The sequence below is a fragment of the Oncorhynchus tshawytscha genome, linkage group LG20 (assembly GCF_018296145.1).
Source record: "Oncorhynchus tshawytscha isolate Ot180627B linkage group LG20, Otsh_v2.0, whole genome shotgun sequence".
In the NCBI taxonomy this organism is placed as follows: Eukaryota; Metazoa; Chordata; class Actinopteri; order Salmoniformes; family Salmonidae; genus Oncorhynchus; species Oncorhynchus tshawytscha.
In genome coordinates this window covers 38,669,051-38,694,133 of record NC_056448.1, presented here as the reverse complement: position 1 = coordinate 38,694,133, position 25,083 = coordinate 38,669,051, and the positions used below count along the sequence as shown (strand labels likewise).

At 45.6% G+C, this 25,083-nt stretch overlaps 1 protein-coding gene across 5 annotated transcripts in view; it reads left to right on the top strand.

The window, feature by feature from the left end:
* The window catches only part of dennd1a (DENN/MADD domain containing 1A), a 158,624-nt gene that overhangs the window by 89,523 nt on the left and 44,018 nt on the right, over positions 1–25,083 (top strand). For 4 of the 5 annotated variants that reach the window (XM_042302630.1, XM_042302628.1, XM_024381591.2 and 1 more), the window contains exons 6-10: positions 9,641–9,710; positions 13,858–13,938; positions 19,177–19,230; positions 21,953–22,063; positions 24,938–25,038. In XM_042302630.1, coding sequence (XP_042158564.1) covers positions 9,641–9,710; positions 13,858–13,938; positions 19,177–19,230; positions 21,953–22,063; positions 24,938–25,038 — 417 coding nt within the window. The remainder of the gene's footprint in view (positions 1–9,640; positions 9,711–13,857; positions 13,939–19,176; positions 19,231–21,952; positions 22,064–24,937; positions 25,039–25,083) is intronic. The other variant, XM_042302629.1, reaches the window with a different exon arrangement.

Sequence of the window (25,083 nt, the reverse complement as noted above, 5' to 3'; positions counted from 1 at the left end):
GCATGGCATTCTTTAACACAGTCACCCATAAAGCTTAGCGAAACAGATGTTTCTCCAAATCTGGCTAGGCAAATGAAAAACGGACCTTTGGAGAAAAAGGAAGCTAATAGCAGCTAATCAAATTATATTAAAAATAAATCGTAATGGATTTTTGCAGGTTTTTTTGGAGCCTGGTGGGTTACGTTATTATTTAACCCTGGTGGGTCACGTTATTATTTAACCCTGGTGGGTTACGTTATTATTTAACCCTGGTGGGTTACGTTATTATTTAACCCTGGTGGGTTACGTTATTATTTAACCCTGGTGGGTTACGTTATTATTTAACCCTGGTGGGTTACGTTATTATTTAACCCTGGTGGGTTACGTTATTATTTAACCCTGATGGGTTACGTTATTATTTAACCCTGGTGGGTTACGTTATTATTTAACCCTGGTGGGTTACGTTATTATTTAACCCTGGTGGGTTACGTTATTATTTAACCCTGGTGGGTCACGTTATTATTTAACCCTGGTGGGTCACGTTATTATTTAACCCTGGTGGGTCACGTTATTATGTAACCCTGGTGGGTCACGTCATTATTTAACCCTGGTGGGTCACGTTATTATTTAACCCTGGTGGGTCACGTTATTATTTAACCCTGGTGGGTCACGTTATTATTTAACCCTGGTGGGTCACGTTATTATTTATCCCTGGTGGGTCACGTTATTATTTAACCCTGGTGGGTCACGTTATTATTTAACCCTGGTGGGTCACGTTATTATTTATCCCTGGTGGGTCACGTTATTATTTAACCCTGGTGGGTCACGTTATTATTTAACCCTGGTGGGTCACGTTATTATTTAACCCTGGTGGGTCACGTCATTATTTAACCCTGGTGGGTCACGTCATTATTTAACCCTGGTGGGTCACGTCATTATTTAACCCTGGTGGGTCACGTCATTATTTAACCCTGGTGGGTCACGTTATTATTTAACCCTGGTGGGTCACGTTATTATTTAACCCTGGTGGGTCACGTTATTATTTAACCCTGGTGGGTTACGTTATTATTTAACCCTGGTGGGTTACGTTATTATTTAACCCTGGTGGGTTACGTTATTATTTAACCCTGGTGGGTTACGTTATTATTTAACCCTGGTGGGTTATGTTATTATATAACCCTGGTGGGTCACGTCATTATTTAACCCTGGTGGGTCACGTCATTATTTAACCCTGGTGGGTCACGTTATTATTTAACCCTGGTGGGTCACGTTATTATTTAATCAAGAGGTCATTCAGGTTTTGGGTTGAAAATGTTAAGTGTCTCTGCTGTCTTTATCCTGTAGACTATCAACAAAAGCACTGAATTGAAACACAGGGAGTGTTTTGTCTGTGGCGTATGCCGTTTGGTCTACTGTGGCATAGTGCTGTTGTCCTTCACTATCTACAAAGCAGTCTCTACAAAGTAAGCAAGCGGTTTTATTATATCTACTCTCGCTGTGTTTTCATCAGCTGTGGTGTGTAATTATTGAAATATAAACGGATATTTCTATGCAATAAATTGACTTTGTTAAAGGCAGTTAAAATGGCTTCAGAACCATGTTATATGATCTTATACAGCGCATTACACATACACCTCCGCAGTGTCATCGGGAAGAGAAAAACATGACTTCATTCTATTTACCGTCTATTCACATGCTAATTAGACACAAATCTGCCGACATGGCTGTTTCTTTAATAAGAGGAAAGCTTCATCCTCAAGAGTCATTTGACCCCTTAGGATTCAAATCTAGCATCCATCCATCCACTTTTTTCCTTATGTAGCTACCTAGCCTTCCACATAAAAGTAAATGTATGCTCCCAAAAGGACAACAAATAACGTCAAAATCACAACCAAGATTACTTTAATACAGTTTTATGTTTGCGCCTCGAACAGACTTGAACGAACAACCTAGCAGCGGTTGGCTGCAAAGCTCATTGATGCTCATTGTCATACGTATCTTTTTGCAAATGCGTCACAATGTGACACGTTTAAACTGATACCCGGCTGCACATTAGGATTTGATTCCTTATATCATGCTACTCCACCACCGCTGCTTTTTGCATTCCAGTGATCATTGGCCAAACCTATCATAACCCCTCTGCATTTCTATCATGGGCCATTGTTGATGCTCTCTGACACATTAATGAGTAATGGATTCATGGCCAGGCCTCATTAAGAGGCAGTAGCTGAGGTCGGGAGGGGTGGAGGGGAGGAAAGGGAGAGATGGAGTGGGGGAGGGTGTAGAGCTTGGAATAATCCTAGCTCCCAACACTGATCCCGCTCGCAGAGTCAAGGATGTTGAGCGCTCATCTGGGCTAATGAAATGCAGAATACTAAAGAACCCGCGAGCGGCCCCCGGTACATAAACTCTGCACCCATAACAGAATCGGTTGCTGCTGTGCATGCAGGTCACATACTTACCTCGTATCCTCCATACTAAAATCCTCCCCCTTTTTTCACTCAATTAAAAAATGCATGGCATATTTTAGCGTATCTTTTTATTTATTTTTATTACAAATAGACCCGACCAGAGCACCTTGCAGCTTTGTATAGAAAAGACACCTCTCCCACACTTCTATAAACAGATTCAAAAGCTGGTCGGGAACCAGGGTTAAAGCCACTGGGGAGAAAAGTATGTGTATTCCGTGTGGCTTTGGCTTGCCGTGAGAAGATCGAACCAGGCCTTTTCCCCAGACAGACACATGCGTACAGACAGGGGGGGGTTGGGAGGGGAGTGAGACACGTAGACTTGGGTAACATATCGCATCACGCCTTGGCTGCGCCAGCTAGATACTGCTCACAGCTCTGCATGGGACTGAGAGAGGGAGGGAGGCTGGGAGGGAGAGAGGGAGGGAGAGAGGGAGGGAGGCTGGGAGGGAGAGAGGGAGGGAGAGAGGGAGGGAGGCTGGGAGGGAGAGAGGGAGGGAGGCAACAGGAAAGGCTACTGTAGCCGTAGAAACTTCAAGAGGTCCAACTTTTCTGACTTGTTGAAAGCCTCTGTGTAGCGGAGGTGGTTTGCCGTGATGAGTAATCTCTCTTGGGATCTGCTTGAGATCTGATCCTCCCCAGAGCTAATGAGTCACACAGACTTGATTATAACTACATAGAATGCAACTGACACCTGCTAGGTCATTTAGGAATATTTTGCAGTTTAATTTCCAAGTGGGTTTTCCAGTAAAGCCGCCCTGTTGTTGTTTATAATAATGATGTATCTGATAAGGCCTTAATGCTATTAAAAACAAAAAATGATGTTTTAAGTGGAAAGTATGAAGTCGAAAAAGAAAGGAAATGCCTATTCCACCCATGCTTTACCAAGGTTTTCCAGCACACAGCTTTGACCTACTACAGGAGCTCTGTTGATATTGTACTTCAAACTGTTTGTAGGCAGGTTGCTTAGGATTCAAACCTTCTCAAACAGCCCCCACAATAATGTCAGATTTAGTATTTGTTTTTAAATTGTGGGTGAACCAACAGTCTGGTTTGTCAAATTAGTTTAGAGGCTTTTCTGCTTGGTTGCTTTTATGCCAATAAACTCTGATACACTTAATGTTGCCCAGGTCTTCTCCAGCTTTTAGCGGTCAACACTACTGGTAATCGATACCAAGACAGGTACCACAGTATATCCATACTGGCACAGCATGAAAAGAGCAAAAGTGTTGTTGTAGTTTTAAAGCCATCTCAAACTTAAGATGAGCGGATCTGCACTGCTAGATGGGCAAAACTAATTTATCCTCTGCTGTTTTCTGTATTGATAAAATCCAAAGTTGCACTCTTTTCATAGAATTTAAATACAGAAATATAATCTTTGAATACGACCTGGATGAAGGCCAAAGGGGGATTAAGTACAAAGTCGTCAGGGAGACAGTTGGTGTAGGCGGTGGGATCTGGAGCGAGGGGAGGGGAACGGTGGGTGGTGGGAGAGGGGAGGGGAACGGTGGGTGGTGGGAGAGGGGAGGGTTGGTGAAGCTTGTGGCAATGTCCGCTACGGTAATGAGCAAGTCCGCCGCTGGAGAGAGCCCTTCTTGGCGGGCACATTCACGGCCGACTGCCGGTCGCAATTAAAGGCGAGGAGGAGGTGTAGCCTCGCAATCAGCCACCTCGCCAGTCGCTCCGAATGTAAATAAAAACGAGTCAAATTACCGTTGCCGGCAGCTCGCCCGTTAAACCTGTCTCCGTAATGAGGGAACTGTGACATTTCAGCGTGCCGCCAAGCCCGTCCCGGTCTCACTCGGCGAAGCAACAAGCCTCAGCCGGTGGTGTGTCTCTTGTCGAGACATTCTAATTAGGGCTGAGGACTTTTCGATGACGACGCTCGGAGGACCGGGACATGTGGCAGAGAGAAAGAGAGATAGAAGCCAGCATCCATCTCTCTCCCTCTATCAGACATCTTTCGTTTACCTTTGGCTACCTCCTTCCCATTTTTCTCTCTTCCCCTTCTCTCTTCCCCTTCTCTCTTCTGCTTCTCTCTTCCCCTTCTCTCTTCCCCTTCTCTCTTCCCCTTCTCTCTTCCCCTTCTCTCTTCTGCTTCTCTCTTCCCCTTCTCTCTTCCCCTTCTCTCTTCTGCTTCTCTCTTCCCCTTCTCTCTTCCCCTTCTCTCTTCTGCTTCTCTCTTCCCCTTCTCTCTTCCCCTTCTCTCTTCTGCTTCTCTCTTCCCCTTCTCTCTTCCCCTTCTCTCTTCCTCTTCTCACTTCCCCTTCTCTCTTCTGCTTCTCTCTTCCCCTTCTCTCTTCCTCTTCTCTCTTCCCCTTCTCTCTTCCTCTTCTCACTTCCCCTTCTCTCTTCTGCTTCTCTCTTCCCCTTCTCTCTTCCTCTTCTCTCTTCCCCTTCTCTCTTCCCCTTCTCTCTTCCCCTTCTCTCTTCCCCTTCTCACTTCCCCTTCTCTCTTCCCCTTCTCTCTTCCCCTTCTCTCTTCCCCTTCTCTCTTCCTCTTCTCTCTTCCCCTTCTCTCTTCCTCTTCTCTCTTCCCCTTCTCTCTTCCCCTTCTCACTTCCTCTTCTCTCTTCCCCTTCTCTCTTCTGCTTCTCTCTTCCCCTTCTCTCTTCCCCTTCTCTCTTCTGCTTCTCTCTTCCCCTTCTCTCTTCCCCTTCTCTCTTCTCTCTTCCCCTTCTCTCTTCTCTCTTCCCCTTCTCTCTTCCCCTTCTCTCTTCCCCTCTCTCTTCTGCTTCTCTCTTCCCCTTCTCTCTTCCCCTTCTCTCTTCTCTCTTCCCCTTCTCACTTCCCCTTCTCTCTTCCCCTTCTCACTTCCCCTTCTCTCTTCCCCTTCTCTCTTCCCCTTCTCTCTTCCTCTTCTCTCTTCCCCTTCTCTCTTCCCCTTCTCTCTTCCCATTCTCTCTTCCCCTTCTCTCTTCTCTCTTCTCTCTTCTGCTTCTCTTCCCTTCTCTCTTCCCCTTCTCTCTTCCCCTTCTCTCTTCCTCTTCTCTCTTCCCCTTCTCTCTTCCCTTCTCTCTTCTCTCTTCCCCTTCTCACTTCCCCTTCTCTCTTCTGCTTCTCTCTTCCCCTTCTCTCTTCTGCTTCTCTCTTCCCTTCTCTCTTCCCCTTCTCTCTTCTGCTTCTCTCTTCCCCTTCTCTCTTCTGCTTCTCTCTTCCCCTTCTCTCTTCCTCTTCTCTCTTCCTCTTCTCTCTTCTGCTTCTCTCTTCCCCTTCTCTCTTCTGCTTCTCTCTTCCCCTTCTCTCTTCCCCTTCTCTCTTCCCCTTCTCTCTTCCCCTTCTCTCTTCTGCTTCTCTCTTCCCCTTCTCTCTTCTGCTTCTCTCTTCCCCTTCTCTCTTCCCCTTCTCTCTTCTGCTTCTCTCTTCCCCTTCTCTCTTCCCTTCTCTCTTCCCCTTCTCTCTTCTCTCTTCCCCTTCTCACTTCCCCTTCTCACTTCCCCTTCTCTCTTCCCCTTCTCTCTTCCCCTTCTCTCTTCCCCTTCTCTCTTCCCCTTCTCTCTTCCCCTTCTCTCTTCCCCTTCTCTCTTCTGCTTCTCTCTTCCCCTTCTCTCTTCCCCTTCTCTCTTCTCTCTTCCCCTTCTCACTTCCCCTTCTCTCTTCCCCTTCTCACTTCCCCTTCTCTCTTCCCCTTCTCTCTTCCCCTTCTCTCTTCCTCTTCTCTCTTCCCCTTCTCTCTTCCCCTTCTCTCTTCCCCTTCTCTCTTCCCCTTCTCTCTTCTCTCTTCTCTCTTCTGCTTCTCTCTTCCCCTTCTCTCTTCCTCTTCTCTCTTCCCCTTCTCTCTTCCCCTTCTCTCTTCTCTCTTCCCCTTCTCACTTCCTCTTCTCACTTCCCCTTCTCTCTTCTGCTTCTCTCTTCCCCTTCTCTCTTCTGCTTCTCTCTTCCCCTTCTCTCTTCCTCTTCTCTCTTCCCCTTCTCTCTTCTGCTTCTCTCTTCCCCTTCTCTCTTCTCTCTTCTCTCTTCCCCTTCTCTCTTCCTCTTCTCTCTTCCACTTCTCTCTTCTCTCTTCCCTTCTCTCTTCCCCTTCTCTCTTCCTCTTCTCTCTTCCCCTTCTCTCTTCCCCTTCTCTCTTCCTCTTCCCCTTCTCTCTTCTGCTTCTCTCTTTCCTCTTCACCTACACACTCCCCTCTCTAACCCCTATACCTCTCTTCTTTCTCTCTTTTACTCGGTCACCCTCAGGGCCACAGGTGGAGATGGAGAGTTTGGCTCCTGTTCTGTATTCTGGGCTTGTCTCTAAAGGATACTCACTGAATGCTTATTGCTGGCCACGCACACACACACACACACACACACACACACACACACACACACACACACACACACACACATCATAAGTGATCACTCGAGTAAGAGTATGATTATCCTCCATGGGGTCTTCTATTTGTGGGTCTTCAGATGGCTGTAGAGGCCGATCCGCCTTCTCTCTTCCCCTTCTCTCTTCCCCTTCTCTCTTCCTCTTCTCTCTTCCCCTTCTCTCTTCCCCTTCTCTCTTCCCCTTCTCTCTTCCCCTTCTCTCTTCTGCTTCTCTCTTCTGCTTCCCTCTTCCCCTTCTCACTTCCTCTTCTCTCTTCCCCTTCTCTCTTCCCCTTCTCTCTTCCTCTTCTCTCTTCCCCTTCTCTCTTCTGCTTCTCTCTTCCCCTTCTCTCTTCCTCTTCTCTCTTCCCCTTCTCTCTTCCTCTTCTCTCTTCCCCTTCTCTCTTCCTTTCTCTCTTCCCCTTCTCTCTTCTGCTTCTCTCTTCCCCTTCTCTCTTCTGCTTCTCTCTTCCCTTTCTCTCTTCCTCTTCTCTCTTCTGCTTCTCTCTTCCCTTCTCTCTTCCCCTTCTCTCTTCTGCTTCTCTCTCCCCTTCTCTCTTCCCCTTCTCTCTTCTGCTTCTCTCTTCCCCTTCTCTCTTCCTCTTCTCTCTTCCCTTCTCTCTTCCCCTTCTCTCTTCCTCTTCTCTCTTCCCCTTCTCTCTTCCTCTTCTCTCTTCCCTTCTCTCTTCCTCTTCTCTCTTCCCTTCTCTCTTCCCCTTCTCTCTTCTGCTTCTCTCTTCCCCTTCTCTCTTCCTCTTCTCTCTTCCTCTTCTCTCTTCTCTTCCCCTTCTCTCTTCCTCTTCTCTCTTCCCCTTCTCTCTTCTTCTCTCTTCCCCTCTCTCTTCCCCTTCTCTCTTCCTCTTCTCTCTTCCTCTTCTCTCTTCCCCTTCTCTCTTCCCCATTCTCTCTTCCCCTTCTCTCTTCCCCTTCTCCCTTCTCTCTTCCCCTTCTCACTTCCCCTTCTCTCTTCCCCTTCTCTCTTCCCCTTCTCTCTTCCCCTTCTCTCTTCCTCTTCTCTCTTCCCCTTCTCTCTTCCCCTTCTCTCTTCTCTCTTCCCCTTCTCTCTTCCCCTTCTCACTTCCTCTTCTCTCTTCCCCTTCTCTCTTCTGCTTCTCTCTTCCCCTTCTCTTTCCCCTTCTCTCTTCCCCTTCTCTCTTCTGCTTCTCTCTTCCCCTTCTCTCTTCCCCTTCTCACTTCCCCTTCTCACTTCCCCTTCTCTCTTCCCCTTCTCTCTTCCTTTCTCTCTTCCCCTTCTCTCTTCCCCTTCTCTCTTCCCCTTCTCTCTTCCCCTTCTCTCTTCCCCTTCTCTCTTCTGCTTCTCTCTTCCCCTTCTCTCTTCCCCTTCTCTCTTCTCTCTTCCCCTTCTCACTTCCCCTTCTCTCTTCCCCTTCTCACTTCCCTTCTCTCTTCCCCTTCTCTCTTCCCCTTCTCTCTTCCTCTTCTCTCTTCCCCTTCTCTCTTCCCCTTCTCTCTTCCCCTTCTCTCTTCCCCTTCTCTCTTCTCTCTTCTCTCTTCTGCTTCTCTCTTCCCCTTCTCTCTTCCTCTTCTCTCTTCCCCTTCTCTCTTCCCCTTCTCTCTTCCCCTTCTCTATTCTCTCTTCCCCTTCTCACTTCCTCTTCTCACTTCCCCTTCTCTCTTCTGCTTCTCTCTTCCCCTTCTCTCTTCTGCTTCTCTCTTCCCCTTCTCTCTTCCTCTTCTCTCTTCCCCTTCTCTCTTCTCCTTCTCTCTTCTGCTTCTCTCTTCCCCTTCTCTCTTCTCTCTTCTCTCTTCTCTCTTCTCTCTTCCCCTTCTCTCTTCCTCTTCTCTCTTCCTCTTCTCTCTTCTCTCTTCCCCTTCTCTCTTCCCCTTCTCTCTTCCTCTTCTCTCTTCCCCTTCTCTCTTCCCCTTCTCTCTTCCCCTTCTCTCTTCCTCTTCCCCTTCTCTCTTCTGCTTCTCTCTTTCCTCTTCACCTACACACTCCCCTCTCTAACCCCTATACCTCTCTTCTTTCTCTCTTTTACTCGGTCACCCTCAGGGCCACAGGTGGAGATGGAGAGTTTGGCTCCTGTTCTGTATTCTGGACGAGCCTGTCTCCTAAAGGATACTCACTGAATGCTTATTGCTGGCCACGCACACACACACACACACACACACACACACACACACACACACACACACACACACATCATAAGTGATCACTCGAGTAAGAGTATGATTATCCTCCATGGGGTCTTCTATTTGTGGGTCTTCAGATGGCTGTAGAGGCCGATCCGCAAGCCACATATTTTGGTGCCTTTTGGGCAGGGGTGAGTGGTGGTTGGTGGTTGGACCTTTCGGGTATTGAGTCTCTCCTTGCGTAGCTGCTGCTTGTCCTCTGGTGGAGGTCTATATCCTGTAGTGCAGCTCCTTCTTGGATGTTGTTTCTCTACGCACACGCACGCGCACACGCACAGCTGCTGTCAGATGAATGACTCCGTGAGTGAGAACCAGACAGTGAAGAAGAACCACTGGAGAGGAGAGAACACACCACTGTTCGGTCCTCCCTCCCTTCTCTTTCACGCTTAGATATAACTGTCTTGATGACAGCTATTTCACCTATTGTTCACATTTCTTTCCATGGTTTGGGATGGGACCAGGGAGATATACAAGGGATGACAAAAAGTGAAATATAACCAAACAATGATGGTAGGAAACATTTTATTCACCAATGACAAAAGATAAGCGCTATAATGATGTGTGAGGAAGTTGTTATAAATTCATTTATAATGCATTAGACACATCAGTTCATAGAGATTACAAATTACATACCCTACATTACTTATCTCATATGTATATAATGTACTCGATACCATCTACTGCATCAAATAAATTTGATTTGATTTGAGATTGTTACCCTGAAATTCTCTGTATTTATTTTATTCCAGCTATCTGCCCTGGTTTGAGGTATTCTACAAGCTGCTCAATATCCTCGCTGACTACACAATCAAAGGCCAGGTCAGTATTCTCAATGAAATCAAAATAAAAGTGGTCATTGTAGTTAGGGTGAACCTTGTTTTTAAAATTTTTTATTTTTTATTTCACCTTTATTTAACCAGGTAGGCCAGTTGAGAACAAGTTCTCATTTGCAACTGCGACCTGGCCAAGATAAAGCATAGCAGTGTGAGCAGACAACACAGAGTTACACATGGAATAAACAATTAACAAGTCAATAACACAGTAGAAAACAAAGGGGGGAGTCTATATACAATGTGTGCAAAAGGCATGAGGAGGTAGGCGAATAATTACAATTTTGCAGATTAACACTGGAGTGATAAATGATCAGATGGTCATGTACAGGTAGAGATATTGGTGTGCAAAAGAGCAAGTAAATAAATAAAAACAGTATGGGGATGAGGTAGGTGAAAATGGGTGGGCTATTTACCAATAGACTATGTACAGCAGCAGCGATCGGTTAGCTGCTCAGATAGCTGATGTTTGAAGTTGGTGAGGGAGATAAAAGTCTCCAGCTTCAGCGATTTTTGCAATTTGTTCCAGTCACAGGCAGCAGAGTACTGGAACGAAAGGCGGCAAATGAGGTGTTGGCTTTAGGGATGATCAGTGAGATACACCTGCTGGAGCGCGTGCTACGGATGGGTGTTGCCATCGTGACCAGTGAGCTGAGATAAGGCGGAGCTTTACCTAGCATGGACTTGTAGATGACCTGGAGCCAGTGGGTCTGGCGACGAATATGTAACGAGGGCCAGCCGACCAGAGCATACAGGTCGCAGTGGTGGGTGGTATAAGGTGCTTTAGTGACAAAACGGATGGCACTGTGATAGACTGCATCCAGTTTGCTGAGTAGAGTGTTGGAAGCCATTTTGTAGATGACATCGCCGAAGTCGAGGATCGGAAGGATAGTCAGTTTTACTAGGGTAAGCTTGGCGGCGTGAGTGAAGGAGGCTTTGTTGCGGAATAGAAAGCCGACTCTTGATTTGATTTTCGATTGGAGATGTTTGATATGAGTCTGGAAGGAGAGTTTGCAGTCTAGCCAGACACCTAGGTACTTATAGATGTCCACATATTCAAGGTCGGAACCATCCAGGGTGGTGATGCTAGTCGGGCATGCGGGTGCAGGCAGCGATCGGTTGAAAAGCATGCATTTGGTTTTACTAGCGTTTAAGAGCAGTTGGAGGCCACGGAAGGAGTGTTGTATGGCATTGAAGCTTGTTTGGAGGTTGGATAGCACAGTGTCCAATGACGGGCCGAAAGTATATAGAATGGTGTCGTCTGCGTAGAGGTGGATCAGGGAATCGCCCGCAGCAAGAGCAACGTCATTGATATATACAGAGAAAAGAGTCGGCCCGAGAATTGAACCCTGTGGCACCCCCATAGAGACTGCCAGAGGACCGGACAGCATGCCCTCCGATTTGACACACTGAACTCTATCAGAGAAGTAATTGGTGAACCAGGCAAGGCAGTCATCCGAAAAACCGAGGCTACTGAGTCTGCCGATAAGAATATGGTGATTGACAGAGTCGAAAGCCTTGGCAAGGTCAATGAAGACGGCTGCACAGTACTGTCTTTTATCGATGGCGGTTATGATATCGTTTAGTACCTTGAGTGTTGCTGAGGTGCACCCGTGACCGGCTCGGAAACCAGATTGCACAGCGGAGAAGGTACGGTGGGATTCGAGATGGTCAGTGACCTGTTTGTTGACTTGGCTTTCGAAGACCTTAGATAGGCAGGGCAGGATGGATATAGGTCTGTAACAGTTTGGGTCCAGGGTGTCTCCCCCTTTGAAGAGGGGGATGACTGCGGCAGCTTTCAATCCTTGGGGATCTCAGACGATATGAAAGAGAGGTTGAACAGGCTGGTAATAGGGGTTGCGACAATGGCGGCGGAAAGTTTCAGAAATAGGGGGTCCAGGTTGTCAAGCCCAGCTGATTTGTACGGGTCCAGGTTTTGCAGCTCTTTCAGAACATCTGCTATCTGGATTTGGGTAAAGGAGAACCTGGAGAGGCTTGGGCGAGGAGCTGCCGGGGGCAGAGCTGTTGGCCGAGGTTGGAGTAGCCAGGCGGAAGGCATGGCCAGCCGTTGAGAAATGCTTATTGAAGTTTTCGATAATCATGGATTTATCGGTGGTGACCGTGTTACCTAGCCTCAGTGCAGTGGGCAGCTGGGAGGAGGTGCTCTTGTTCTCCATGGACTTCACAGTGTCCCAGAACTTTTTGGAGTTGGAGCTACAGGATGCAAACTTCTGCCTGAAGAAGCTGGCCTTAGCTTTCCTGACTGACTGCGTGTATTGGTTCCGGACTTCCCTGAACAGTTGCATATCCCGGGGACTATTCGATGCTATTGCAGTCCGCCACAGGATGTTTTTGTGCTGGTCGAGGGCAGTCAGGTCTGGGGTGAACCAAGGACTGTATCTGTTCTTAGTTCTGCATTTTTTGAACGGAGCATGCTTATCTAAAATGGTAAGGAAGTTACTTTTAAAGAATGACCAGGCATCCTCAACTGACGGGATGAGGTCAATGTCCTTCCAGGATACCCGGGCCAGGTCGATTAGAAAGGCCTGCTCACAGAAGTGTTTTAGGGAGCGTTTGACAGTGATGAGGGGTGGTCGTTTGACTGCGGCTCCGTAGCGGATACAGGCAATTGTTATCTACTTAGGTCACAACGGATGATGTAAAAAGGGCTTTCTAGAATAAAATACATTTGATTGAGGTAGGTATAGAGGAGATTTAGCAACTCCTGATACAAAAGCTTGTTTATTGTTAAAAGTAAAAACCCATGTGTTTCGGCTCTTGGTCTTCATTAGAGTAGGTAGAGGCAGAAAGAGAATTCCACTGCAGTAGAAAGACTGTCACCTTTCTTTATCTTTTTCTTTGCCTGTGTCTTGGGTGACAGCCATCCCATCTAATATTACAGTGGTGTCCCCTCTGTCAGAGCTGCCACCCTACTGACAAACATCACTCACTCACTCACTCACTCACTCACTCACTCACTCACTCACTCACTCACTCACTCACTCACTCACTCACTCACTCACTCACTCACTCACTCAATGTCTCTCTCTCCCTCCCTCTCTTTCTGTCTGGGGACAGCTTATTTCTCACCTTTTCTCTCAATGGAAAATAGATGTCAGGAGTGACATTCAACTCCTCATTTTCCCTTCAACTCTTTCTGCTGACTGTGTAATACAAAAAATATTAACAAACACATCACTCTCTCTGCACACGTAGGTGATACTGAAAACCAAACGACTTAAAAGCACATTGTCCAAAAGAGACTTAAATAATGATTATAGGATTCAAATCAAATTGAGCTTAATCGACAGGCATTCAGACATTTTAAGTAATGTATTCAGAGCACTTTGGCAAGCATCTGTTCAAGCCTCAGCTTTACATTCTTGCTGTTTATGGTTGTCAGACAAAGCCCTATACCTGGGAGATAGCAGACACAGCCCTATACCTGGGAGATAGCAGACACAGCCCTATACCTGGGAGATAGCAGACACAGCCCTATACCTGGGAGATAGCAGACAATAGCCCTATACCTGGGAGATTGCAGACACAGCCCTACACCTGGGAGATAGCAGACAATAGCCCTATACCTGGGAGATAGCAGACACAGCCCTATACCTGGGAGATAGCAGACACAGCCCTATACCTGGGAGATGGCAGACACAGCCCTATACCTGGGAGATGGCAGCCCCAGCCCTATACCTGGGAGATGGCAGCCCCAGCCCTATACCTGGGAGATAGCAGACCCAGCCCTATACCTGGGAGATAGCAGACACAGCCCTATAACTGGGAGATAGCAGACATAGGCCTATACCTGGGAGATGGCAGACACAGCCCTACACCTGGGAGATGGCAGACACAGCCCTATACCTGGGAGATAGTGAACAGAGATTATACTGTAGCATCGACAGCCATTAACAGGATTAAGATATGTTTTGTTGTCAAAGTACAATGTACTGGGAGCGCTTTCAAGTCTGTAGGCGATTGGTTATTTCCTCAGAGATGCCATAATATTATAAGGAGGGGATATTGTCAGCTATTTTGTTTGCATAAACATTTTGTTTCTGTTGCTATTTATAATAGGGTTCCTGTGGGGCATCGTGTGAGATTGTACGTGTCTGTTTGTGTGTGTATTTCAGGAGAGTCAGTGGCGAGAGCTCCTGGAGTCACTCCATACACTCCCCATCCCTGATCCTGGAGTACCAGTCCATCTTAGCGTGGTAAGACTTTGACCAACTCCCCGTAGACTTCATGGCTGGCCACCTTATCAGAGGAGCAACGCATTCAAATCTTCGATCACTAGTTGTCCATTATGCTTAAAATTCACGGCTCATTAGCAAGGTTGCAGAATTAGCTAACATCATCACACTTCAGGGCCCTTCACATGAAACAAGCAAGGTGCCAAGAGCCGTAGGGTCAGGTGCGGCAGTGGGTGAAAGTTCAAGTTATTTGAACTTTGAGTGCTGTGGCAATGTCCCAAAAGCACTGCTTAACTTGTCACAATGCCAAAAAACAATGTCTCTCTTGAGGCAATACCATTCTTGCACCTGTCACTTGAAACCCCCTTTAGATAGCTACATTTATCACACAGTATATACACCTATAGTATGTTTGTTGTTGTTGCAGAATACATCAATATATCCCATCTCCTGGCCATAGCTCTTGGGTCAGAGAGGTACAGCCTTATCCTTTATAGTGGGTGCTTTGAGATCCAGTTGAAGTCGGAGGTTTACACACACCTCAGCCAAATACATTTAAACTCAATTTTTCACAGTTCCTGACATTTCATCCAAGTAAAAAGTCCCTGTTTTAGGTCAGCTAGGACCACAACTCTTTTTTTTTTTAAATGTGAAATGTCAGAATAATAGTAGAGCGAATTATTTTCCCAGTGGGTCAGAAGTTTACATACACTCAATTTGAATTTGGTAGCATTACCTTTAAATTGTTTAACTTGGTCAAACATTTCGGGTAGCCTTCCACAAGCTTCCCACAATAAGTTGGGGGAATTTTGGCCCATTCCTCCTGACAGAGCTGGTGTAACTGAACCAGGTTTGTAGGCCTCCTTGCTCGCACATGCTTTTTCAGTTCTGCCCACAAATATTCTATGGGATTGAGGTCAGGGCTTTGTGATGGCCACTCGAATACCTTGACTTTGTTGTCCTTAAGCCATTTTGCCACAACTTTGGAAGTATGCTTGTGGTAATTGTCCATTTGGAAGACCCATTTGCGACCAAGCTTTAACTTCCTGACTGATGTCTTGAGATGTTGTTTCAATATATCCACATAATTTTCATTCTTCATGATGCCATCTATTTTGTGAAGTGCACCAGTCCCTCCTGCAGCAAAGCAGCCCCACAACATGATGCTGCCACCCCCACAACATGATGCTGCCACCCCCCACGTTTTGATGGTGTCACCCCCCACGTTTTGATGGTGTTCTTCGGCTTGCATGCCTCCCCTTTTTCCCTCGAAACATAACAATGGTCATTATGGCCAAACAGTTCTATTTTTGTTTCATCAGACCAGAGGACATTTCTCCAAAAAGTATGATCTTTGTCCCCATGTGCAATTGCAAACTGTAGTCTGGCTTTTTTATGGCAGTTTTGGAGCAGTGGCTTCTTCCTTGCTGAGCGGCCTTTCAGGTTATGTCGATATAGGACTCGTTTTACTGTGGATATAGATACTTTTGTACCTGTTTCCTCCAGCATCTTCACAAGGTCCTTTGCTGTTGTTCTGGGATTGATTTACACTTTTCGCACCAAAATATGTTCATCTCTAGGAGACAGAACTCGTCTCCGTCCTGAGTGGTATGATGGCTGCTTGGTCCCATGGTGTTTATACTTGTGTACTATTGTTTGTAGAGATGAACATGGTACCTTCAGGCGTTTGGAAATTTCTCCCAAGGATGAACCAGACTTGTGGAGGTCTAGTATTTTTTTTCCTGAGGTCTTGGCTGATTTCTTTTGATTTTCCCATCATGTCAAGCAAAGAGGCACTGAGTTTGAAGGTAGGCCTTGAAATACATCCACAGCGACACCTCCAATTGACTCAAATGATGTCAATTAGCCTATCAGAAGCTTCTAAAGCCATGACATCATTTTCTGGATTTTTCCAAGCTGTTTAAAGGCACAGTCAACTTAGTGTATGTACATTTCTCACCCACTGGAATTGTGATACAGTGAATTATAAGTGAAATAATCTGTCTGTAAACAATTGTTGGAAAAAGTACTTGTGTCATGCACAAAGTAGATATCCTAACCGACTTGCCAAAACTGTAGTTTGTTAACAAGAAATTTGTGGAGTGGTTGAAAAACAAGTTTTAATGATTCCAACCTAAGTGTATGTAAACTTCTGACTTCAACTGTAGGTTGCAGTTATTATCCTTCATAGAGGATGCTTTGATTTTTGCCGACTGTTTTCGGGTCAGTTGTGGGTTCAATGGGGGGAGCACCAAGGCTGCCACCCCTGCCGAGTGGGGCACCATTTCCCCGACCCTCAAAGGCTTATCCCTCAGCTGTCCTGCATGATGGGTTACAACACAGGCCGTTCCATTTGAAGGATTTTTAGGAATCCCTCAGAGCTCCATGTTAGGGTGCCTACTCAAAGCGTTTCACGTACAATGGAGTGAGACAGAGTTTACACCCAACAAAATAGAGGAGACGGTTCTGTCAGAGTGATCTCGGCATCAGACGCAGGGATATAGAGGAAGTAGTGAGTGCATCACTTTCTTCGCTAGTCTTTCCCCACTCCCAGTAAAGGAGCTGAGTTTATTATCATACCGTCAGTCTTCAGACACCTTCTCCATGAGATATCTGTCAGACCCACCTCACTATCCTTACCCTGCAAAGCGACAATACATGACTAACATTGAATCCTACTACACCGACTCTGGCGCTCATCTGATGTGTCAGGGCTTGCAAACCATCAAGGATTACAAAGGCAAACCCAACAGCGAGCTGCTCAGTGACTCATGCCTACCAGACGAGCTAAATCCCTTCTATGCTCGCTTCGAGGCAAGCAACACTGAACCATAAGTGAGAGCACCAGCTCCAGAGAGCACCAGCTGTTCCGGATGACTGTGTCATCATGCACTCCATAACCGATGTAAGTAAGACCTTTTAACAGGTTAACATTCACCCGGAGGGCCAGACGGAGTACCAGGACGCAAGTTTCTTCACTTTTTTGACCTCTCCCTGATCTTGTCTTTAATACCTACATGTTTCAAACAGACCACCATAGTCCCTGTGCCTTAGAAGGTAACCTGTCTAAATGACCATCATACCAGGCACCCTGGACCCACTCCAATTCGCATACCGCTCCAACAGATCCACAGATGGCGCAGTCTCTATTGCACTTCACACTGCCCTTTCCCACCTAGACAGAAGGAACACCTACGTGAGAATGCTGTTCATTGACTACAGCTTAGCGTTCAACATCATAGTGCCCTCCAAGCTCACCACTAAGCTAAGGACCCTGGGACCGAACACCTCCCTCTGCAACTGGATCCTGGACTTCCTGACGGGCCGCCCCCAGGTGGTGTGAGGGTAGGCAACAACACATCTGCCACGCTTACCCTGAACACGGTGGCCCTCAGGGGTGTGTGCTTAGTCCCCTCCTGGCCTCCCTGTTCACCAACAATTGCGTGGCAATTGCATAGTAGGCCTGATCACTGACGACGATGAGGCAGCCTATAGGGAGGAGGTCAGAGACCTGGCAGTGTGGTGCCAGGACAACAACCTGTGTTGTATAGTTAACCAACTAAATAGTTAGTTGTATAGTTAACCAAATAGTTACTCGTACTAACTGCATTGACCCATTTTTGCGCTCACTTTTTTGACTAATCTCATACGCTTCTGCTACTGTTTACTATCTGTCACTTTATTCCTAGTTATATGTACATACACTACATGACCAAAAGTATGTGGACACCTGCTCGTTGAACATCTCATCGCAAAATTATGGGAGTTAATATAGAGTTGGTCATGTCTTTGCTGCTATAATAGCCTCCACTCTTCTGGGAAGGCTTTCCACTAGATGTTGCAACATTGCTGCTGGGTCTTGCTTCCACAAGAGCATTAGTGAGGTCTGGTACTGATGTTGGGTGATTAGGCCTGGCTCGCAGCTGGCGTTCCAATTCATCCCAAAAGTGTTGGATCGGGTTCAGGTCAGGGCTCTGTGCAGGCCAGTCAAGTTCTTCCAAATCGATCTCTACAAACCATTTCGGTATGGACCTTGCTTTGTGCACAGGGGCATTGCCACAAAGTTGTAAGCATGGAATCGTCTAGAATGTCATTGTATGCTGTAGCGTTAAGATTTCCCTTCACTGGAACTAAGGGCCTAGCCCGAACGATAAAAAACAGCCCCAGACCATTATTCCTCCACCAAACTTTACAGTTGGCATTCGGGCAGGTAGCGTTCTCCTGGCATCCCCCAAACCCAGAGTCATCTGGCAGTCCGACAAAGCGTGCTTGGCATTGAAGCGTGCTTGGCATTGAGCTTGGTGATCTTAGGCTTTTGTGCGGCTGCTCGGCCATGGAAACCCATTTCATGAAGCTCCCAACGAACAGTTCTTGTGCTGACGTTGCTTCAAGAGGCAGTATGGAACTCGGTAGTGAGTGTTGCAACTAGGATACACGCACTTCAGCACTCGGCTGTCCCGTTCTGTGAGCTTGTGTGGCCTACCGCTTTGCGGCTGAGCCGTTGTTGCGCCTAGATGTTTGCACTTCACAATAACAGCACATACATTTGACAGGGGCAGCTCTAGCAGGGCAGAAATTTGATGAACCTACTTGTTGGAAAGGTGGCATTCAATAACGGTGCCTCCATTTAAAGTCACTGAACTCTTCAGTGGGGCCATTCTACTGCCAATGTTTGTTTATGGAGATTGCATGGCTGTGTGTTCGATTTTATACACCTGTCAGCAATGCGTGTTGCTGAATAGCCGAATCCACTAATTTGAAAGGGTGTCCACATACGTTTGTGTATTTAGTGTATCTAACTCAATTATCTTGTCCCACTACACATCAACTTGGTACTGGGAACCCTTGTATGTAAATAGTCAAGTTATCGTTACTCATTTGTACCTATTATTACTTGTTTTATTTCTCTATTTTCTTTCTCTCTGCATTGTTGGGAAGGGGCCGTAAGTAAGCATTTCACTGTTAGTCCTCTCCTGTTGTTTACAAAGCATGTGACGCATAAAATAGTATTTTATTTCATCTATCCCCTGGGCTGTTACCGTTATTGAGAACAGGGAGGTGTTCATAAGACATCAAATGTAATAAAACATGTTGAAACAGGAAGTTGAAAAAGGCTGTTTTTCCAGTGTATGGAATGTCTTTACACTATTGAGCGTTAACTCCTAATCCTATTAGCGTTTGTCTTTTCTCATGAACTGCGATGGCTTAAAATGCCTTAATCTCTCACATTTTACCCCCTGTGTTTCTTTGTCCCGTTAGCATTCCTACTTTACTGTGCCTGACACAAGGGAATTACCCAGCATACCTGAAAACGTGAGTATCTTTGGCCTTCACCCTTCATTTTGAATTTGCTGTTCTTTATTGTTCACTGTTTAGGAAGACATTTGCAGCACACCACTAACAATATCCATTTGGAATAATTGACGATATGCCAAAATACATCACTCAATCTCATCTGATATGAAAGAACACATTAATGTTACTCCACTCTAACCACGTCCCCAATGCACCCTGTTCATATAGGCCTGTGTGTTAGGATTAGGTTTACTGTAGGTCTGTGTGTTAGGGTTAGGTTTACTGTAGGTCTGTGTGTTTGGGTTAGGTTTACTGTAGGCCTGTGTGTTAGGGTTAGGTTTACTGTAGGTCTGTGTGTTAGGATTAGGTTTACTGTAGGTCTGTGTGTTTGGGTTAGGCTTACTGTAGGTCTGTGTGATAGGGTTAGGTTTACTGTAGGTCTGTGTGTTTGGGTTAGGTTTACTGTAGGTCTGTGTGTTTGGGTTAGGTTTACTGTAGGTCTGTGTGTTAGGGTTAGGTTTACTGTAGGTCTGTGTGTTTGGGTTAGGTTTACTGTAGGTCTGTGTGTTAGGGTTAGGTTTACTGTAGGTCTGTGTGTTAGGGTTAGGTTTACTGTAGGTCTGTGTGTTAGGGTTAGGTTTACTGTAGGTCTGTGTGTTAGGGTTAGGTTTACTGTAGGTCTGTGTGTTAGGGTTAGGTTTACTGTAGGTCTGTGTGTTAGGGTTAGGTTTACTGTAGGTCTGTGTGTTAGGGTTAGGTTTACTGTAGGTCTGTGTGTTAGGGTTAGGTTTACTAGTTAGTCCCACAAACATCAGACATTCATTCAATTGCTTCAGCTCACGGGGGGAAATATTGAAGGAGTCAGAAGAATCAATATCTGGTTTGATTTCCCCGTTTTTCCAATTCCCGCCGGTAGCCTCACGTAGTTTGTTAGCCGTCAGACAGCCCTCGCTAGTCCTCTAAGGCTGTGAGCCCTCCCCAGATCTCCCTCTCTGGGGGGCCTTTAGACAGACAGAGAGAACACAGAAAAAGGAGAGCTTGACAGAGACGTGACAGAGGTGTGAAGGAGACGTGACGGAGGTGTGAAGGGGACGTGACGGAGGTGTGAAGGAGACGTGACGGAGGTGTGAAGGAGACGTGACGGAGGTGTGAAGGAGACGTGACGGAGGTGTGAAGGAGACGTGACGGAGGTGTGAAGGAGACGTGACGGAGGTGTGAAGGAGACGTGACGGAGGTGTGAAGGAGACGTGATGGAGGTGTGAAGGAGACGTGACGGGAGACAAGTGAACCCCAGTCAGAAGGGAGAGGTGTAGAAGGAGACATGACGGAGGTGTGAAGGAGAAGTGACGGAGGTGTGAAGGAGACATGACGGAGGTGTGAAGGAGACGTGAAGGAGACGTGATGGAGGTGTGAAGGAGACGTGAAGGAGACGTGACGGAGGTGTGAAGGAGACGTGAAGGAGACGTGAAGGAGACGTGACGGAGACGTGACGGACGTGTGAAGGAGACGTGACGGGAGACAAGTGAACCCCAGTCAGAAGGGAGAGGTGTCAAAGGAGGAGTCTGTAGTCTTCAGAAGTAATGCTTCTGGAGGTTTGGAGAGTGACAGATTTAAAAATAAAAATAAATATTTTTAAATGTAACTTATTTAACTAGGCAAGTCAGTTAAGAACAAATTCTTATTTACAATGACGGCCTACCGGGGAACAGTGGGTTAACTCCCTTGTTCAGGAACAGAACAACAGATTTTTTACCTTGTCAGCTCGGGGATTCGATCCAGCAACCTGTCGGTTACTGGCCCAACGCTCTAACCACCTGCCGCCCCCACATGCACACAAACATCTCTTCTACTACAGCTTATTTCACCTAAATCACTTGTGGAATGCCTATTTCTCTTTCTATGACATAGACTGACCAGGTGAAAGCTATGATCCCTTATCGATGTCACTTGTTAAATCCACTTCAATCAGTGTGAATGAATTGGAGGAGACAGGTTAAAGACATGGACAATTGAGACATGGATTGTGTGTGTGTGCCATTTAGAGGTTGAATGGACAAGACAAAAGATTGAAGTGCCTTTCAACGGGGTATGGTAATAGGTGCCAGGCGCACCGGTTTGAGTGTGTCAAGAACTGCACCGCTGCTGAGTTTTTCAAGCTCAACTGTGTGTGTATCAAGAATGCTCCACCACCCAAAGAACATCCAGCCAACTTGACACAACTGTGGGAAGCATTGGAGTCAAGATGGGCCAGCATCCCTGTGGAACGCTTTCAACACCTTGTAGGGTCCATGCCCTGACTAATTGAGGCTGTTCTGAGGGCGAAAGGGGCTGGAACGCAGTATTAGGAAGGTGTTCTTAATGTTTTGTACACTCAATGTATATTCAGATTCAGAAAACTTCAATGTCTTCAATGAGTCAGTTTATTTTGCAGCAATAAGAGTACACATACAGACGAAATCGCATATTTAAATACATTACATATTTCATGTGTTCTGTCTAAAGTATGGTATTTAATTGTCTTACATGCCGATGATCACAGAGAGAAGTTTTATTTGAAACAATAATGTGTCTTCCTGTTACATTCTTCACCTGTTATATCTATACCATACCTTTGTAACGTGTAAATCATGGTGATGTCTTGTACTATTCATACAGTCATTGGTCTGCCCTTGCTATCACAACTAACCTCTACCCCTTTTTTCTTTTTCTTTTTACTTTTTGCCTTTGTTTTTTCTTGCAGAGAAACCTAACAGAGTATTTTGTAGCCGTAGATGTCAATAACATGCTCCATCTGTACGCTAGTATGCTTTATGAGCGTCGAATCCTCATCTGCTGTAGCAAACTAAGCACCGTAAGTACTGTAGATCCTTCACTCCCTTCCTCCTCTATTCTCACTCTCTCCATGCATATCAACTAATTAATGAGTGTCTATTTTACAGGATTGGCTTGGTACTGTTGCACCAACACACAATAAGACACAGCATGAAATGGTTGTTCATCCAGATTTAATTATTACATTTTTTCCCCAACAGAAATATTTGAAGATATTGTGGATGAGAATCTGTCAGTTTTTTCCCACTGTAACCACATACTATTTTTAAACCCTTTACATTTTCTGGTACATTTTTCATTGTATCCTCCACCGTTAAAGCTATAACCCTCTTCACGCCTTTTTGTATAGAGAGGACTGTCTGAAGAGCTTGTCACCTGCTAAAAACATCTCCTTACACATACAGGGCCTTCAGAAAGTATTCACACCTCTTGACTTTTTCCACATTTTGTTGTGTTACAGCCTGAATGTTAAATGGATTTAATTGAGATTTTTGTCACTGGCCAACACACAATACCAATAATGTGAAAGTGTAATTATGTTTTTAGACATTTTTACAAATTCATTTAAAATGAAAAGCTGAAATGTCTTGAGTCAATAAGTATTCAAGCCCTTTGTCATGGCAAGCCTTAATAAGTTAAGGAGTAAACATTTGCTTAACAAGTTACACAATATGTTGCATGGACTCACTCTGTGTGAAATAATAGTGTTTAATAATGATTTTTGAATGACCACCTGATCACTGTACCCCACACATACAATTATCTGTAAGGTCCCGCAGTCGAGCAGTGACTTTCAAACACAGATTCAACCACAAAGACAAGGGAGGGTTTCCAATGCCTTGCAAAGAAGGGCACCTATTGGTAGATGGGGGGGGAATGTTCACATTTTTCTTCCAATTTTTCATAATTTGAGTATTTGGTATAGATCGTTGACAAAAAAAGACAATTCAATCAATTCAATTCAACCCATTTTACTCCCACTTTGTGTGAATGTAGAAAAAGTTGAGGTGTAAATACTTCCTGAATAAGCCTTCTTTTCTTGTACTGTACCATACAAAGCATTGTCTTCAATTAAGCTTTTATGAGGCATTCCTAAGTCTTCCATTATGTGATATCGCCACTATATAATTAAGCCCCTCCTGCCCTCTCGGCCTGTTAAAGTTACTAATGTGTGTATGGGTTTTTGATTAGCGAAGCCCAGTTTATGTGCTGTTTTTAACACATACTGTAAAAGGGAAGTTGTTCACAAGCCCAATGGGAAAATACTCTTGTCAGGGTGGATGCTTGTTTAGAAAGCTACACCTGAACATGTAGTAGCAAAGAGGACTTATTCTAGAATTGCGAGGTATAACAATTATTTTACATCAAAACATGACCATGTTCTTTGAAGAATATGGGGAGACCTCTATTCCTTTAACATATCAGTGAATATGGGGAGACCTCTATTCCTTTAACATATCAGTGAATATGGGGAGACCTCTATTCCTTTAACATATCAGTGAATATGGGGAGACCTCTATTCCTTTAACATATCAGTGAATATGGGGAGACCTCTATTCCTTAAACATATCAGTGATTATTGAGGAATAGAAACGAGGGGCACATCTCAAATGTTACCATATTCCCTATATGGTGCACTACTGTTGACCAGAGCCGTGGGAGAAAAGCTGAATGTTCCTCATATTTTTTTTTTTACCAAAACAGAAACCACACATGTCCTCCTCCTCCCCATTAAAAAGGGATATGATTCATCCAAGGAATCCCAGTCTTCCTGTTTGACGTGAAAAATACTTTACCTGACATGGCTGTGGACGAGCGTTCCCCAGGGGCTCTTTCTCCCCACACCCCATTCCCTATAACGAGTCCCTTAGACAAACGCTGCCACAACGTTTTCCTCCCCCCATCTTAAATCAAAGTAAAATTGTCAGAATCTCCGAGTTGGCCAGTTTGATTGACTGTGGGGGGGGCACGTTTTATGATCAATCATCTGCTCTGAATATAGAAACCCACATACTTAAACAGCGTCTCAGACAAACGCTGTTATTCTGGGGAATGTCTGTTGTGGTTGAGCAACACCGCTATTATTGACACATCTGCCAGCGTTCAACGGTGCCATCTTAGTTTGATCAACGGCTGCGTTCGTTTGCCCGGCACTACATTCCTCCTACCTTAACACACAAAGGAGCGGAATTTGTCACGTGAGATATTAAACGTCAGTCATGGGAACTGTTGCTGGTCTAATTTCCGGTGGTGTAATTTGTATCATTTATGGGGTGGCTTTGATGCCATGAGTAATGGCCAATTTACTCTTGGAGTGTGTATCCCTGTGTGTGTGTGTCCCTGTGTGTGTGTCCCTGTGTGTGTGTGTCCCTGTGTGTGTGTGTCCCTGTGTGTGTGTCCCTGTGTGTGTGTGTCCCTGTGTGTGTGTGTCCCTGTGTGTGTGTCCCTGTGTGTGTGTCCCTGTGTGTGTGTGTGTGTGTCCCTGTGTGTGTGTCCCTGTCCCTGTGTGTGTGTATGTCCCTGTGTGTGTGTATGTCCCTGTGTGTGTCCCTGTGTGTGTGTGTATGTCCCTGTGTGTGTGTATGTCCCTGTGTGTGTGTGTCCCTGTGTGTGTGTCCCTGTGTGTGTGTGTGTCCCTGTGTGTGTGTGTGTGTGTCCCCACAGAACTCCAAACATTGACATAGTGCAGTTGGAACTTTCTTTGCACAATAATCTGTCAATGTATTTTCTACAATATGGCAATGCAAGGAATAGTTATATAACTCAAATATTCCATTGTGGATCTGTCAATATAATGTATATTTCCAAATGAACCCGTGAGAAATAGTTATATGCCATATTATGCTGTATGGTGTGTGATTGTGGTGTTATGTACTCTCTCCCTCCACCACAGTTAACGGCTTGTGTTCACGGGTCGGCGGCCATGATGTACCCAATGTATTGGCAACACGTTTACATTCCTGTCCTGCCTCAGCACCTCATAGACTACTGCTGGTGAGTAACCACAATGGTCATCTGTAGCTCAGTTGGTAGAGCATG